The sequence below is a fragment of the Taudactylus pleione genome, unplaced genomic scaffold (genome assembly GCF_031769625.1).
Source record: "Taudactylus pleione unplaced genomic scaffold, aTauple2 ptg000607l, whole genome shotgun sequence".
Taxonomy (NCBI): Eukaryota; Metazoa; Chordata; class Amphibia; order Anura; family Myobatrachidae; genus Taudactylus; species Taudactylus pleione.
The window spans coordinates 2,243,554-2,260,049 of NW_028285009.1; the positions used below are offsets into that span (position 1 = coordinate 2,243,554).

The following is a 16,496-nucleotide window of genomic DNA, read 5'->3' on the forward strand; positions in this document are numbered from 1 at the left end:
GGATATTACTACTGGGGGCACTATCAGGGGGGATATTACTACTGGGGGCAGTACTAGGGGGGGGGGGGGAGGGGATTACTACCAGTAGCTGCTGCATTTCCCACCCTAGGCTCATACTCGAGTCAATAAGTTTTCCCAGTTTTTTGTGTTAAAATTAGGTACCTCGGATTATATTCGGGTCTACTTATCCTCGAGTATATACGGTACTTGAAAATGTGTGTTAGTATATTCGTGTCTCTCTAAAGTGCACTTTTAAAAAATGTTAAAATTCCACCTGCTGCATGCACCTTCAATTCTAAAAACATCTGCCCCATCCAAACAGGCCCGCCGCCGAGAAACCTATTTCGCAACTTTTTATCTTTGTCCCCCCACTTTTTTTCATTTTCGACACAAGTCATGTCTTTTTTTCGGGTGTTCTATTTTTTTTGGGGGGGGGGGCTGATTTGTCCTGGGGGGTCCAAAGGGTTCTGAATTCCCCACATTTGCAACCCCAAAATAGAGATTTTGCACTTTTTTCCGCCTGCCATTCAGTAGAGAAACTTTTCCGCCTGTTTCAGTGCATTGAGTTTCCGCTTAAGCGAATTGGTCCCCGGAATTGAATTTGCAGATAAGACGCAAACAGGCGAACAGTGTCAATAGGCAAAACTTTTTCGCTGATTTCGGCTTTTCGCGTCTAATTGAATCCTGACCCTTAATCTGTGAATGCAAAACCCAACGGTGGGATGTACATATTGTATACTTTAAGCATTATATGTATATCGATATTCTATTAGGGACATTACATATATATTGACACTTGCCTGGTTTGTCTGAGATTGCTGGTATATTGTTATAATCTGAGAGTAGTGATCTGAACACACTCCAGCCCTGAGGACACTCATCGCACATTATAACTCCTGATAATCTATGCTTATTCTTATTATACGAGCTGTCGTAGGTTTATGCTCTTGTCTTACCATTACTGCACTGAAAATGACGGGATGACCTCCATGCACAGCAAACTGCCTCAGTAATGATATTAATGGTGAATGGGACTGGTGATTCCATGATTACAGATATTAAATATCTAATCTGCATAATATGAATTTGAGATTCTCCGAGACTTTAGCGGCAGAGTAGTAATTGACTTGATTCCCCCACCCCCCACCCCTGCAGTCTCCGCGTGTATACGTCTGCTGTAAGATTAGGCGGCAGACATGTATTATTGGGTACAATTTGATACACCCGGTGTTCTCAGCCTACGTAGCATCTGTCTGTCACTAAACCATTAGATTAGAGTTAATGCAATTCCGCTAGGGAATATATGTATAACATACACCGATAGCTCTACTGTAACCGGAATCCATATTATTCCCCACATACAGTTTCCATGGGCTGTCTGTAAGAAGGACGCACTACTTCAGCCCATCTTCTCTAATCTGTCAAGTGTCTGTTAATTACTGTTGTTGTTTAATTGATCTGCAGGATATTGTTGTCACATTAATTACATTGCAATATTTTCATAGATTACACAGGCTGTTGAGTTTGTGTCTGGTAATACTGACATTTGTAGGATTTTAGGCACGCCTGAATTTCTGTTTCAGTGACCCACGTTTGCAGGACGCTGCCCACCTACCCTGCCTTCACATATAATACTGGTCCAAAGGATCTGTCACATTATAATTTGGAGCAACAGTCGAAGTGGTCAGTACAGTTAGGTGCGAGCTGGGTCCTGTGAGCCGTTCTCACGGCGCACCGCGAATAGCTTTTGCAATTCAATTCAACATTCGCGTTTGCATTGCATTTTCTTTGCAGGCATTGCTTTCTCTGCTGAAATTTGGTTTTTTTTGTGTGCACCCCCCCTTTAGCAGGTGAATAGGTAGGGAACCTCTTTATTCTAAGCTTCACACTTCAGCGCTCTGAGGGAAAACTTGCTCTGCTGTCTGCATCGGTGCTGAGGAAACAGAGCAAGTTCACCCGATGAATAAGAAGTGATTTGTCCTGGCGATAAAGGTTCCCTGTGGCTGCTGTGATTTGCCTGGTTTTAAAGTGCAGGTTGACTGCGGTGAATGCAATTCCGTCAAGTGGGCATCAAAAACAGCTGTGTGTACAGTGCTAGGCCAGGTAATAGACGCTGCTTTCTATTTGGCCTACAGAAAAGTATTAGTGCTAAAAAAAAGTGGAAACTTCATACTAAATATTGTCTATCCTCATTATTATCTATGTTATACATACATTCATACATACATACATACCGTCTTGGAAATTGCACAAATTTCATTTTAAGAACTCAAACACCTCCAAAATGGGGTGAATCAGCCTTCCAGTCATGAAGAGGTTATGTAGCATGTTCACAGAGTGTTAGCCATGCTATCTCGCAGGAGATTGCAGATTTTGTTTCTGACCACTAACCCTATTGGTGTGGAGTTTGTATGTTCTCCAATTTTGGCCCGTATTCAAGTTCAGACTTTTCGCCTGCTGGACTTTTAACCTCCTTCGCCTGTTTTCCAGGTGGAAAAGTATCGCGCGAGTGCCCGCTATTCCCCATATTCAATTCCAAAGTAGGCGAAATCGGGAACAGGCGAAACTTTGATTGGTGAAAAAATATTTTTTTTTCGGGAAATAATTGTAGGACACCACTAAAGATGTCCAGACCTGGGGGATCACTATGGGTACCCCCATTTTTGACTGCAAAAGAAAGTTGGGTTTTTAAATAGCCGCGGCAGGTGTTTTTTTTCCCGACTTTGAAGAGGAGCACTTGGCTTTTTTTTTTTTTAAAGTGGTTCCATCAAATTTGGGGTACCTAAAAATGGGTACTAGCATATTTTTACGTCCCTACACCTGCTCCTAATAGCCTATTCTAGAAATCATCTGCCGCATACAGACAGAATACCCCTGAACCTATTGCGCTATTTATAAACACTGTTCCCCTATTTTTTTTTAAGCCTGCACCCCTAAACCCCAAATCTGCACTTTTTTTCCACCTGCTAAAGGCACCATCTACGAAAAAATGGGAATTTTCGGGATATATGCCTAGGACCCCACTAAAGATGTCTAGACATGGGTGATCACTATGGGTACCCCCATTTTCCATCCTGCTGAAGGAAGTCGGGGTTTTTAATAGCTGTGGCAGGTGCATATTTGCAGCTATGAAGAAGTGGTGAAGAGTAGCACTTAGATTTTTTGGGGGGAAAAGTAACTATTCCTATCAAATTTGGGGTACATGAAAATGGGGGGTAAGCATATTTTTAAGTCCCTAAAGTTAATTTTAAAAATTCTGCAAAAATGCACCTGCCGCTACTCTGCGCAATGAAGAAAACACCTGCCGCATACAAGGGAACCCCTGTGGATTTAATTTGTCTATTTTTGACAGTTTATTTTTAAATGACATTAGCAAGGGTGCAGGCTATTTTTTTTTAATCCTGCACCCCTAAACCCCAATTCTGCACTTTTTTTCGCCATGTAAAACATGGTGAAACTTATCCCCATTTTTTTTTCAAAGACTTTTCGACCCGGCGATAAGTCTTTGAAATTGAATACGAGGTTAAATGAAACATGCGAAAATGACGTCATCAGCGATAATTTATTGCCGACTTCCACTTTTCGCAGCCTAATTGAATACCCCCCTTTGTGTGGGTTTCTCCTGAGTACTGGTAGATAGACTACTATTATGTATGTGGTAGGGAATTTAGACTGTAAGCTCCCATGGTGCAGGGACTGATGTGAGTGATTTAATATTCTCCATATAGCGCCACCATATTAAATAGCGCTGTACAAACAACAACAATAATATATCAGCACAGAAATGTTTTAATATTCTGGCTCTATATAAACAGCAACAATAATATATCGGAACGGGACTGCGCTCATTCTGGGGAAATCGGCTGAACATGTCAGTTACATTTTGATTTTACACAATATTTGGAGAAGCATCTTCCAAACTTTAGTTTTCCTCTATTCTTTTTAGTGAAAGTTAATGGGTAGCCCGCTTTGTTTCATTATTCCTGACAGGAAAGTGGTATTACAGGTTGACACGATTTTTAAGTTTCATCAAAGCCTGAAGCTATGGGTGCAGCAACCAAGAGTATTCAGTAACTTCATTTCCAGCTCCTGTATATTTAATAAAAGCAGAGTAAGTGGTACGCCGACCCTCGCGTGGACGCGTCCACCATCTTGGGGCAGGACCTACCTTCCTGTAAGACCGGTAGGCATGTGTCATTACAGCCCACCCGCAGGAGCATACACTAATAAATGAGGCTGTACATTCATTCAGTTCTCCAGAGATTTAAATGCAATAAATTAAATTAGGCTTTTTTTCCAGCGGCTGTCTGCATCTAATGCCGATCTCCTGGGAAAGTCTTCGCTGAGTTTTAGATATCTTAGTCTTCTACCTGCCTAAGTATGACATTTGGCTCCCTTTTTATACATGTTCTACCTTACACTGTATTTATTACACTGGTTTGCTCACAGTGCGGTTGTTTGACACTTAGATCCACGTCCTTCAATATGACCCATTTCACTCCAGTCCCAAAAGGCTGTTTCCATTGTTCCACAAGTGTCTGCGTTAAATAATTGACCGATGTATTTATAACTTCCATTCCATAATTCAGCACAGATCGTTATGCAGTGGCCCATATTGCAAGGTTTAATGTATAGGTTATTAAACACACCCCGTTATCTCTGCACCGCTAGGCCATTATGTGTGACCGCCCCATACACCCACCCCGTCATCTCTGCAGCCCTAGGTCATCATGTGTGACCGCCCCATATACCCACCCCGTCATCTCTGCTCCCCTAGGCCATTATGTGTGACCGCCCCATACACCCACCCCGTCATCTCTGCAGCCCTAGGTCATCATGTGTGACCGCCCCATATACCCACCCCGTCATCTCTGCTCCCCTAGGCCATTATGTGTGACCGCCCCATACACCCACCCCGTCATCTCTGCAGCCCTAGGTCATCATGTGTGACCGCCCCATATACCCACCCCGTCATCTCTGCTCCCCTAGGCCATTATGTGTGACCGCCCCATACACCCACCCCGTCATCTCTGCAGCCCTAGGCCATTATGTGTGACCGCCCCATACACCCACCCCGTCATCTCTGCTCCCCTAGGCCATTATGTGTGACCGCCCCATACACCCACCCCGTCATCTCTGCAGCCCTAGGCCATTAAGTGTGACCGCCCCATACACCCACCCCGTCATCTCTGCAGCCCTAGGCCATTATGTGTGACCACCCCATACACCCACCCCGTCATCTCTGCAGCCCTGAGCCATTATGTGTGACCACCCCATACACCCACCCCGTCATCTCTGCAGCCCTGAGCCATTATGTGTGACCGCCCCATACACCCACCCCGTTATATCTGCAGCCCTAGGCCATTAAGGGTGACTGCCCCATACACCCACCCCGTTATCTCTGCAGCCCTAGGCCATTAAGTGTGACTGCCCCATACACCCACCCCGTTATCTCTGCAGCCCTAGGCCAATATGTGTGACCGCCCCATACACCCACCCTGTCATCTCTGCACCCCTAGGCCATTATGTGTGACCGCCCCATACACCCACCCCGTCATCTCTGCAGCCCTAGGCCATAATGTGTGACCGCCCCATATACCCACCCCGTCATCTCTGCAGCCCTAAGCCATAATGTTTGACCGCCCCATACACCCACCCCGTCATCTCTGCAGCCCTAAGCCATAATGTGTGACCGCCCCATACACCCACCCCGTCATCTCTGCAGCACTAGGCCATCATGTGTGACCGCCCCATACACCCACCCCGTCATCTCTGCAGCCCTAGGCCATTATGTGTGACAGCCCCATACACCCACCCCGTCATCTCTGCAACCCTAGGCCATTATGTGTGACCGCCCCATACACCCACCCCGTTATCTCTGCAGCCCTAGGCCATCATGTGTGACCGCCCCATACACCCACCCTGTCATCTCTGCACCCCTAGGCCATCTTGTGTGACCGCCCCATACACCCACCCCGTTATCTCTGCAACCCTAGGCCATTATGTGTGACCGCCCCATACACCCACCCCGTTATCTCTGCAGCCCTAGGCCATCATGTGTGACCGCCCCATACACCCACCCTGTCATCTCTGCACCCCTAGGCCATCTTGTGTGACCGCCCCATACACCCACCCCGTCATCTCTGCAGCCCTAGGCCATCAAAGTTATAGTGAAACAATCACCACACGGCATCGTTGCTCTCTGCAGTGACGAAAAGGACGTGTTCTAAGGACGTGTTTTCTTTTCAAGTGACCACACCCCCTTTTCGGGCGCAGGTGCCTGTTTTCATGCCAGGTGCCCTGCGGCCCTGGCATGAACACTATCAAATTAATCAGCACAGTCTGCCGGTGTGTACCAGTGGCATCACATTGCATTGCAGCGTATTTTCGGTAAAAAGGCGCCTGACGCTAGTAGAGTAGCGCAGGATCTGGCAGCTCACTCACGCCAGGCAATTCTTAGATGCATAGATAACACAGCTGGATTATTTTTTAAATGAATGTAAAAAGTGGAAATAAAGGCATATTTATGTGCATACAACTAAAACGTGTACCCTTGGGACTCTGCTTTTCCTTTTATAGATGTTCTGTAGGTGTAAGGCGGCCAGGCATCAATGTCAGACATTGGCTGTCATTCGTCTAATGGTGCGTACACACTGGGCGACTAAAGTGGACGACTGAACGATAACTATATCGTTATCGTTCAGTCGTCCACTTTATCGTCCATTTTTAACACAAAAACTCTGACGACGCGCTTTCCGGCGGGTCGTTCGTCATTATCGTTCATGGGGTTAACATGCTGGCCAACCAGACGATGTCGTCAAATTGCTGCATGTTATGGAATGGGGGGGAGAGGCCGGCGCTGAACGATATCGTTAATGATATTGCTCAGCGGGTGTGCTCAATGTCATGAACGACATTAAGCACACCCTGCCGGGGACACACTACACGATATCGCTCAGGGAGCATATAGTCTAGTGTGTACACACCTTAAGGCTCTCCGTCACTTTAATTGTTTGTTTATATTCTCACTTACGGATTATTGCAATGTTTTTCTTATGGTGCATACACACGGTCAGATCTGTCAGATGAACGATTTTACCAACGATTTCAGACAGTATTAAAATTAATGAAATCGTCAAAATCTGACTGCAAACACAGACTATGGGCCTGATTCAGAGCCACTCGTAAGCGGTCGCTCGTTCGTTCCGAGCGATGTTTGCACAACTGCGCATGCGTACGGATCGTAATATGCATGCGCGAACCAGTCAGTGCGGCCGAAAATCGTTTGTTCGCTAAATAGCGAATGCCTGGTATTTTGAGTGACAGGAGGAGGCGTATGTGGGTGGTAACAGGGGAAGGTGCTTGAAAACGGGGAGTGGAGATCCGAACGCAGGCGTGCCTAAAGGTCAAAACGGGCGTTTTAAGGCTGTGCATAATTAATACAGCAGCGTCATTGACCACGTCACTGGGTTATTTTATAGTCAGAACTGCTCGCAAGATTGCGGTAGCAAAAACCAACCACAAGAATAGCGAGCAGCTCATACCCTGGTCGATGTACTCGATTAATCTAATAAATAGCGGAGATGACGTAGGATGCGAGCGGCCAGGGGGCGTAGTTTTCCAAAAAACGACCGCAAGTTTTGTTCGCTCGTTCAGACCTAGAGGCGTGAACAGACCGCAAAGAGCGAACGGTTCATTTGAATAGCCACCCCTATTTTCTGAACGAGCGAGCGCAAATAGCGTCCGGCTCTGAATGAGGTCCTAAATGCGGGAACGCGCATCGTTCATCGTTGCAGGCCTACAAGTCAGATTTTCTTTCAGATATGAACGATTGAACGATTTTTAAAATTATCGTTCATATCTGAAAACAAATCTGACCATGTATGCACCATTATCATTGTTTGTTGTTCATTTTTATGCTGTATTAGCTTTTATGTATAGCTTCTGTAGTCATTTATTTATTTTTCATTTTAATGTACTGGAGTAAAAAAAATGCACAAAGTGGTTCCAGAGAAAATTAGACAGAAATACTATAAGTGAGGGATTCGTTCCATAATTGTGAAAGTACGTTTTATACTGACACGTGGGATCACAATCCTAATTTATGCCGTCTGTGTAACATAGCACATGCATCACCTTATGTACATGGATACTTTTTAATTAGACTGTGAAAGCTTGAAATGAGATCAGTCTTATTACACTGCGCCGGTACGTTCATCTCTCGGGCAGGCGACTCCGCGCCCCAGCGAAAACGAAGACTGCTAGAAGTGCCGCAATCATGAGTGAAATTACTGCTTAAAATATGGCTTCATGCTGTCATTAGACCATTAAACGATTTCCGCTGTCAGACGCTGACGGCGTGCAGCCGTTCTCTCTCCCCCTCCATCTTTCTCTGGTAATACAAAAACTATACCCGATAGTTGGGCTGCAGAGGAGTCTCTCTCATATTCCTCCATTTGTGTTATATTAATGTGATACAGAAATAGGTTTTATTTGGTTGCGTTACGTTTACATTTCTGTATGGCCATTTCTTACCCTCGGACATTATTTTCTTGGCATCAGATTAATGATGATTTTAAAGCTATTTAAGCATCTTTTTGGTTCTGTAGTCAATTCTATCAATTAACCTACTACTGAATTTTTGGAAGACCTATAGGGTCTATGTACTAAACCGTGGAAAGAGATAAAGTACCAACCAATCAGCTCCTAACTGTCCTGTTACAGGCTGTGTTTGAAAAGTGACACGAGCTGATTGGTACTTTCTCTTTCTCCACTTGATCACTCCCCAAGGCTTAGTACATGTGCCCCGTAGCATGTTATATATTGTAGTCCTTTTCATTCTGTGATGTCACCTCTTTTGAATTGCACACAGGGGGGGGGGGGGCATTCAATTATGTGTAACTTGTCGCCAGCTGCGACCGTATCGGCTAATTCCGGTAGTGTCGACATTGCGAGTTTTCCGAGGAGCGAGGGTAAGCTTGCGCTATTGGTAGACGCGATGTGCCTGTTGATGTCAGGGAATTTAATCCCCTCCATAGACTTGTGTCTTTGTTGCACTATGTTTAAATTTGCGTTTCTGTTTATTAAAAGCGCCCGGACCATACAGGTGCGTTTATGCTTTCATCCTTCAGGACGCTTTGTTTGGGAATTTTAGTTTATTTTGAGTACGGTTCTGCAGGACAGACTGATGCAGCTTTATGTAATTGTGACTTCTTTCAGATGACCGTGTATGGTTTCTGTGTTAAAGTATCTTTCACCCACCTGGTACATTTGTAGTCTGCAGCCCCCTGCACCCAACAAGGGGGTCTGTACTGTCCCATGAGTCTAGTACTACAGATAATGGTATAAACCAGAGGTTCCCAAACGCGGTCCTCAAGGCTCCCCAACAGTTCAGGTTTTAAGGCCCCCATACATCAGCAATCGATTGTGGCAATCCTGCAATTTGCAATCGATTGTGTATAAAAATCTTTCCCTTTTTCAATCAATTGTGGCAATTCTGCAATCGATTGAAAAAGGGGAAAGCTTTTTATACACAATTAATTGCAACTTGCAGAATTGCTGCAATCAATTGCTGATGTATGGGGGCATTATGGGCTTCACAGATCGCAGATTGCAACCAAAAAGTGATTGGAATCAATTAATCAGATTGTCCAACATGTTGGACTTCACAGATGGATTGGGGCTATAGATTGCTAATGTATGGATATGATCAGCAGATTTGCAGACGGTTACCAGTAAAGGCCCCCATACATCAGAGATTGATTGCAGCAATCGTGCAATTTGCAATCGATTGTGTATAAAAATCTTTCTCTTTTTCAATCGATTACAGAATTGCCACAGTCGATTGAAAAAGGTAAATATTTTTATACACAATTGATTGCAAATTGCACGATTGCTGCAATCAATCTGTGATGTATGGGGGCCTTTAAATGATGAGCCTTTCAAGATTGGCAGATCTGTGTTTGCTGCAATCGATCTGCAAATCACTGAAACAGATCTGTAATGTATGGGTGCAGATTGCTGGATTGGGAAATCCTAAAATCAGTCAATAATCTTCAAATTGTTCAATTGTGGTTTTCAGATTGCTGATGTACAGTATGGGGGCCTTTAGAGATATCCATGGTTGAGGACAGGTGGTTAAATTAAATTGACTGAGGTACTAATTAAGCCACCTGTGCTCAATCATGGATATCTCTAAAACCTGAACTGTTGGAGAGCCTTGAGGACCGCGCTTGGGAACCTCTGGTATAAACTTTAGCCAATTGCTCCTAGATAGAAACCCGCACATAGTGACTAATATATCTGCCCCATGCTGTCATTATTGCTTTTTTACTTTTAAGGTTTTTTTTTTTCAATGTTAATTCAAAAACTTAATGAGTCTCTGCTTGTAAGCAATACAGAGTGACTGCAATTTTTGGTCCGTGTTCCTATGCACATATTTATTGAATGCTGATAAACGTCCCTTATTTCCCAGAAGCCCAATTACAGGTCATAAGTGGGTTTCATGATGGTGTAACAACAAGACTTTTCTGATTGTCAGGATTCCAGCTCTGGATTACCTTCCGGGCAGATCTGCTACGACGAGCAGCGGCTGGAGGTGATCTTTGCGGACTTGGCCAGGCACAAAGATGACGCCCAGCAGCGCAGCTGGGCCCTGTATGAGGATGAAAACGTCATTCTCTGCTACTTGGAGGAACTTCTCCTCATTCTGGTGGGTAACTTACAGTATTCCCATCCCTAGTGCAGCCTCAGAGGGAGATGGAATGTTCTGTGACTCTTCTAGGAAGGGGCAGGGGTTGTACTGGCTGAGAAGGAACCGGTGAGACCGGACAAGAATAAAACAGGGCTTATTCTCGTATTATTAAATAAGTAACGTTTAGCCCACTTGCTCACTACCACTCTTTGTGGTGATCACCATTTCTGGCTTATACATGGCGCGTTAGAGAAATCATGAACATAATACAGGTGCTTAGTTTTGCAGAATATACAGAATCCATGAATAGAACGCAGGTGAGGCAGCCATTTTGGGTCGTCTGTTCCAAGGATTATACATCCCACCCACAAAGCTGTGAGGTGAGGCAGCCATCTTGGGCACACGACACAGATAACACTAGGCAGACTAGGCCACGCCTGAGGAGATGACATGTAATGGGGTTACTTCAGTTTGTCAGGGCGTGATAAGAGATGCACTATCCTTACAAAATCATCGGATTTTGTACTGGTGGGTTCATGCTACCCACCAAAGGGGATGCGTTCAGCATCCTGGCGGTCGGGATGCCGATGCTTACATTACTGGCACCGGAATTCCGACGCCGGTCAGAATCCCAGCGTCTGCATTCCGACCGCCGGGATGGCGAAGGTTAGTAGCGGGGTTGGGGGGAGGGTTAGGTTTAGAGGTTAGGGTAAGGCACTAGGCGGAGGGTTAGGCTTAGTCAATAAGGGTGAGGGTTAGGTTTAGGGTGCAGGGAGGGGGGAGGTTAGGTCCAGGCACTAGGGCAGAGGTAAGGATTGGGAACCAAAAAGGGAGGGTTAGGGGAGGGAGAAGGGGAGGGTTAGCCTACCAGCCAACAAGTGTCGGTATGTTAATCCTGATGGATCCTGGCACCAGGATTCTGACCGCCGGGATCCTGACTGTTGGCATTCCATACCCAACGCCACCAAAGTACCAGACGAGGCTGCCATCTTAGAAGCACTACATACGTTATAATGTGTGATATAAGCAATACATTGAGATGTCGCACAAGGGTAAAATGAAGAGCGACTAACAAGATACCCACTGAGTAAATAGTTCTACGTGTGGTTCATCCTGCCCATGAAAGTGCCAGGTGAGGCAGCCATCTGGGGAGCACTACATAGCTTAAAGTGTTTTTTAGAAGCATTTTCTGTTTAAACAAGTTGTAAGATGTGTTAGCTTGTGTAAAATAAAAACATTTATGAGTCCTTATTATTTTCCGTAAAGTCCTAATAAGTAATATTACGGGAACCCTTGTAGGCTGCGCTCTCTCATGGCTTTAAAGTTCCTATACACTGCTACCATGTATCCTTCCATATTATTCCAGAAGTAGGAAAACCGTGTACGTATTTTCCTTCAGACAGATGCAGATCCTGAGGTGTGCAGGAGGATGTGTAAGAGGAACCAGTCTGAGGCTGTGGTGTCCCTGGTGGCTTATTATCAGATGGTAAGTAGGGCTCTCACACTTCCTGGCAGCGGCTTCTTTAAACCTCTCAGTGTGGGCAGAGCGAGAACACATCTGGCTGGTGCTAGAAAGAGCAATATTTCCTGGCTCTCATCCATCACATTGTTTTACTTCTGTATTTCATCTGTGTTTGTGATCAGACTAATGATTGGGGAGGATAAACATTCACACTATAAATATCGGACGGCATCTTGCTTCGTTTGGAAAGAAGGATTATACGTCCGTATGTATGAAAAGCAGTAACTACCCTTCGTTCAAGGATAGAAGTATAACCTTGGGTGACGTGACGCAGTGGGTTTTGGGTGAAGAGGTGCGGTGGGTTTTTGGGTGTCGGGGCGCGGTGGGTTTTTGGGTGTCGGGGCGCGGTGGGTTTTTGGGTGTCGGGGCGCGGTGGATTTTTGGGTGTCGGGACGCGTGGGTTTTTGGGTGTCGGGACTCGTGGGTTTTTGGGTGACGCGGTGAGTTTTAGGTGACGGGACGCAGTTGGTTCTGGGCCCTGAAACAGAGGATAATTTATGCTTTCAAGAGGCCGAATAGTCTGATTTGCATTTTGATTTAATCCAATTGTTCCCAAACTCTGTCGTTAAGGCACCCCATCCATGCTTAAGCACAGGTGACTTAATTCCTCATTCATTTTGATTTGTCTATATGTGCTCAAACATAGATATCCATAAAACCTGTGCTTTGAGGATAGAGTTTGGGATCCACTGATTTAATCAGAGTGTATGTATCCAGTCCTTAAAACAGAGGTTCCCAAACTCCGCCATTACAGTCCATATATTAAGGATATCCATGCTTGAGTCCAGATGGTTAAATCAAATTGACTGGGGTACTAATTAAGTCCCCCTGTGCTCAAGCATAGATATCCTTAAACTATGGACTGTAATGGCGGAGTTTGGGAACCTCTATCTTTAAAACCTTTGACGCAGTTCCTGGGGCTCGGTATCCCATAATCCCCTGCTCTTTAGCAATAGGGCATTACCATATATGTCACATTATAGAGCGCTGTTACATTGTAGCACATTATAATCAGCAGTTTTGTCCGGGTCAGAGGCAGTAAGTATAGCACCTTGTAGCTTGGGCAGTGCCTATAGTGTCTTACACTGGGCTGTGGTTACAAGGTCATCGTGGCTGGTGTTTATTGCTAAAATGTTTTCCTGTCCAAGCGTATTTAACTGCAGAGCCCCTGTAAAGGACGCGTGTAGCCCTGACATGTCTGTTCTGTTTGCTAGGAGCACAGGGTCCCTCTGCGGCTGCTGCTGCTGAAGTGTTTTGGGGCAATGTGCAACCTGGATGCCTCAATTATTTCTTCTCTAGTTAACTCTCTCCTGCCCATGGAGCTGGCCCGCGACATGCAGACGCACACTCAAGGTAGGTTCCCGATCCAAAAGCTCAGTGTGTCATTATTTCTCAGATCATTTTTGTGTCTAGTTTGTTGTGGTGGGAGATTGTGGGAGGACTCCTTCAGCCAGGAGTAAATCCAACCAGAAGGTGCAGTTCTGGATCTTGGCAACACAATGTGCTGCTACGGAGGGGTCAATTTAAGCGCTGCAGACAGATTTAGGGTTGGGATGGGGCTCATCCCAGCTCAACTCTTTCCCAGAGTTAAAATGCAGCCGGTAGGTTGTTGTGTGCTGCGTGCACAAGGAGGCCGCCATCCCCTCAATGTGCTTTGTCCCCGTAACCGGCTTTACTCCCGACTCTAAGTGGGGCCCAGGCTGTTTAAAAGACCTGAGAAAGATGTGTTAAAGTTTATAAGTGGGTTAAGCAGAACATGGCTTGTATACATGGATAGATCCTTAATTTCAGACATGTGGAGTCGTGGTGATCTACCTAGTTGTTGCATGCTCGCACATAATTAACATGCTTGGAAGCTGACCCTTTATACTAACGTCTAACGCAACCTAGTGGATCAGTGTGATCGTAGAATGGGAACGGTCAGCCATTCTTTCCCCCCGGCTGTACTTCTCACTTCAAGTCCTATCTGACCTGCGCAACCGCCCCTGCTGCCAATGCACTACTACAAGCAGCTGCTTCTACTGTCCCTACACACCTGGTCACACAACGACTGTATCCCCCAATGCCATCCACTCCCTTCTCCTGTCACAAATGTCATTTAGCGGCTGTTCGTGGACAGGAGAAAAAGCTGCAGCTGCCATGGGACAGTAGAAGAAGATGGAGGAAGTCACACGGGGAAGGCTAAGCGCAGCGATGTGGGGAAATACAGAGGGATTAAGGGCCTGATTCAGACCCACTCGCGAGCGGCTGTCCGCTCGCAAGTGGGTCGATGTTATGGACTGAGCATGCGCACGACGGAGGGAGCTCCGTCGTGCGCATGCGCCAGACGCGACGAGCGAAGGAAAGTCCTTTGCTCGTTGTGTCCGATCAAAGGGGGCGTGCTGTCAATGTTGATTGACAGCACGCCCCCTTTGGTGGGCGTGCCGGGGGCGTGCCTCCCTGACGGGGGCGTTCCCACGGGAACGCCTCCCGTCAAAAGCCGGCCCACTGACATCAGTAGTGATGTCAGTGGGAGTGATTTTGGCTCTGATAGAGCCAAAATCACTCCGGAGCTTGCGGTTGAAAACCTCAACCGCAGGCTCCGGCTCGCAATTTCGATGGTCGCGATGGTAACGACCATCGCGGCCATCACAATGCACGCTCGTATAGCCTGTGGGTGGTAACCCATAGCTATACGAGCGTCCAGGAGGACGCTCCATGAAAATGGAGCCCGGCCCTCATTCAGAGCGTGCGCTCTGCTCAGAGCGTACGGCTCTGAATGAGGGCCTAAGAATTAAGGTAAATACTCCAGTTTTGGGGGTACTTTGTGGAGGGTCTTAGAAGGGCATAAATGGCAACTTTTTGCCTTCTAAAGTTGAAAGCTACGTGATAATATGGACTCACAATCTAGACTCTAAACTTTCTCTATAAATGGGGGCACTTTCGTATTCGAGCGAGCTGTAGATATTTTTTTGCCCTAATGTGTTTTCAGATATACTTTGGTGAAAAAAAAAAAAATCCAAAAATTTCCCTCGTGCTAGAAATGTGACGAGTAACGGGAATTCCAGGTCTTTGCGTGGCATTTGTAGAGCTTGTATTGTGGCCGTTTACTATGGTATGAGTTGAGATTGAATGGGGCATTGCAGGGTAACCTTTTATCTATTCCTTATGTGTTGGCATGTCTAGAATGCAGTGAGCCCATAGCTGTGTTTTTGTATTTATTTGATTTTGATTTGTCATTCGTCCTATCTGGAAGACGCTGCTCACCATGGGGTTGTGTGGAAAGGAGCAGGAGCTGGACACTTAGAAGGTTAGGTTATTTTGAGTATAAACTTCCTCCCATCTTAACTCCTTAATTATTAACAATAGTTGGGCAGGTAGAAGTTTTGTAGACAGCTTAGATCTTTGTGGTGTTTACTTACGTTGATGGAGATACTCGGAGTGGTGCTCAACTTTGGGCAGCACTGAAAATCTCTTCTGTTCGGCTGGGAACACTCAGCTGGGTGCATGCAAGACTACTTCCACAAGGTTTGGTACGAGAATTGGCACAGCCAGGCCACCATTCCCCCCTTCCAAGGCTCTTCATAATGGACAAGGAGGGTCCCTAAGAGAGTTACCCTATTAGGGAGTCTTGTCTGCATGTCAGGACAGTGGACCATCAGCGGCTGTTCTAGGTGATAGACTGTGCCATTGGACAGAGTAACTTGCACCAGAAGGAGAAGCAGTGCTTGACAGGGGGCACCTGCCCAGGCAATGGTGGGAGCGTGACTCCGATGGTTCAAGGTCAGGGGAGACATTTTTTTTCTTTAGTCATGTGGGTTACAATAATTGAGGCCGGTTGAAGTCCTCTTTCTCCACGGGCATCGACCTGAGTGTTTTTTTTGTTCACCCACAGCCTTTTTGTAAAACAGAGGAAAATGCATGGCCATCAGTTGGGCCATAGAGCTCCTGCAGTTTTCAGGAGTACTCTATCCCTTTCTACTAGGACAGAGCAAAGTGTTTTTTCTCCAACCTATCTCATGTTCAGTAGTCGGACCGGACAAGATGGTTTGGCCCATTTCCAGCTTGAGGTTCTAAAGCACAGGGAGTGTCTGTATTCCAAGTCTCTTAAATTTTGTAGTACGCTCCTTTTTATAGTGATATTTTTGGTGTAGTTTCCAGAAGGGAGCACAGAGGATATGATTTTTCGGAGTCTGCATTCTCCAGGGAGTTTGATCTCTGTACCCAAAGGTAGTCTGTATATTAGTGGAACTTTGGAGTCAGCCGTAGATCAGTCTGTGGGCCTCATGGCAATGCTACAGG

The 16,496-nt window shown here is 45.9% G+C and overlaps 1 protein-coding gene across 3 annotated transcripts in view; it reads left to right on the plus strand.

The window, feature by feature from the left end:
* NCKIPSD (NCK interacting protein with SH3 domain) overlaps positions 1-16,496 on the plus strand; it is a 132,635-nt gene that overhangs the window by 93,859 nt on the left and 22,280 nt on the right. For all 3 annotated transcript variants that reach the window (XM_088454016.1, XM_088454015.1, XM_088454014.1), the window contains exons 6-8: positions 10,541-10,711; positions 12,093-12,179; positions 13,430-13,568. In XM_088454016.1, coding sequence (XP_088310142.1) covers positions 10,541-10,711; positions 12,093-12,179; positions 13,430-13,568 — 397 coding nt within the window. The remainder of the gene's footprint in view (positions 1-10,540; positions 10,712-12,092; positions 12,180-13,429; positions 13,569-16,496) is intronic.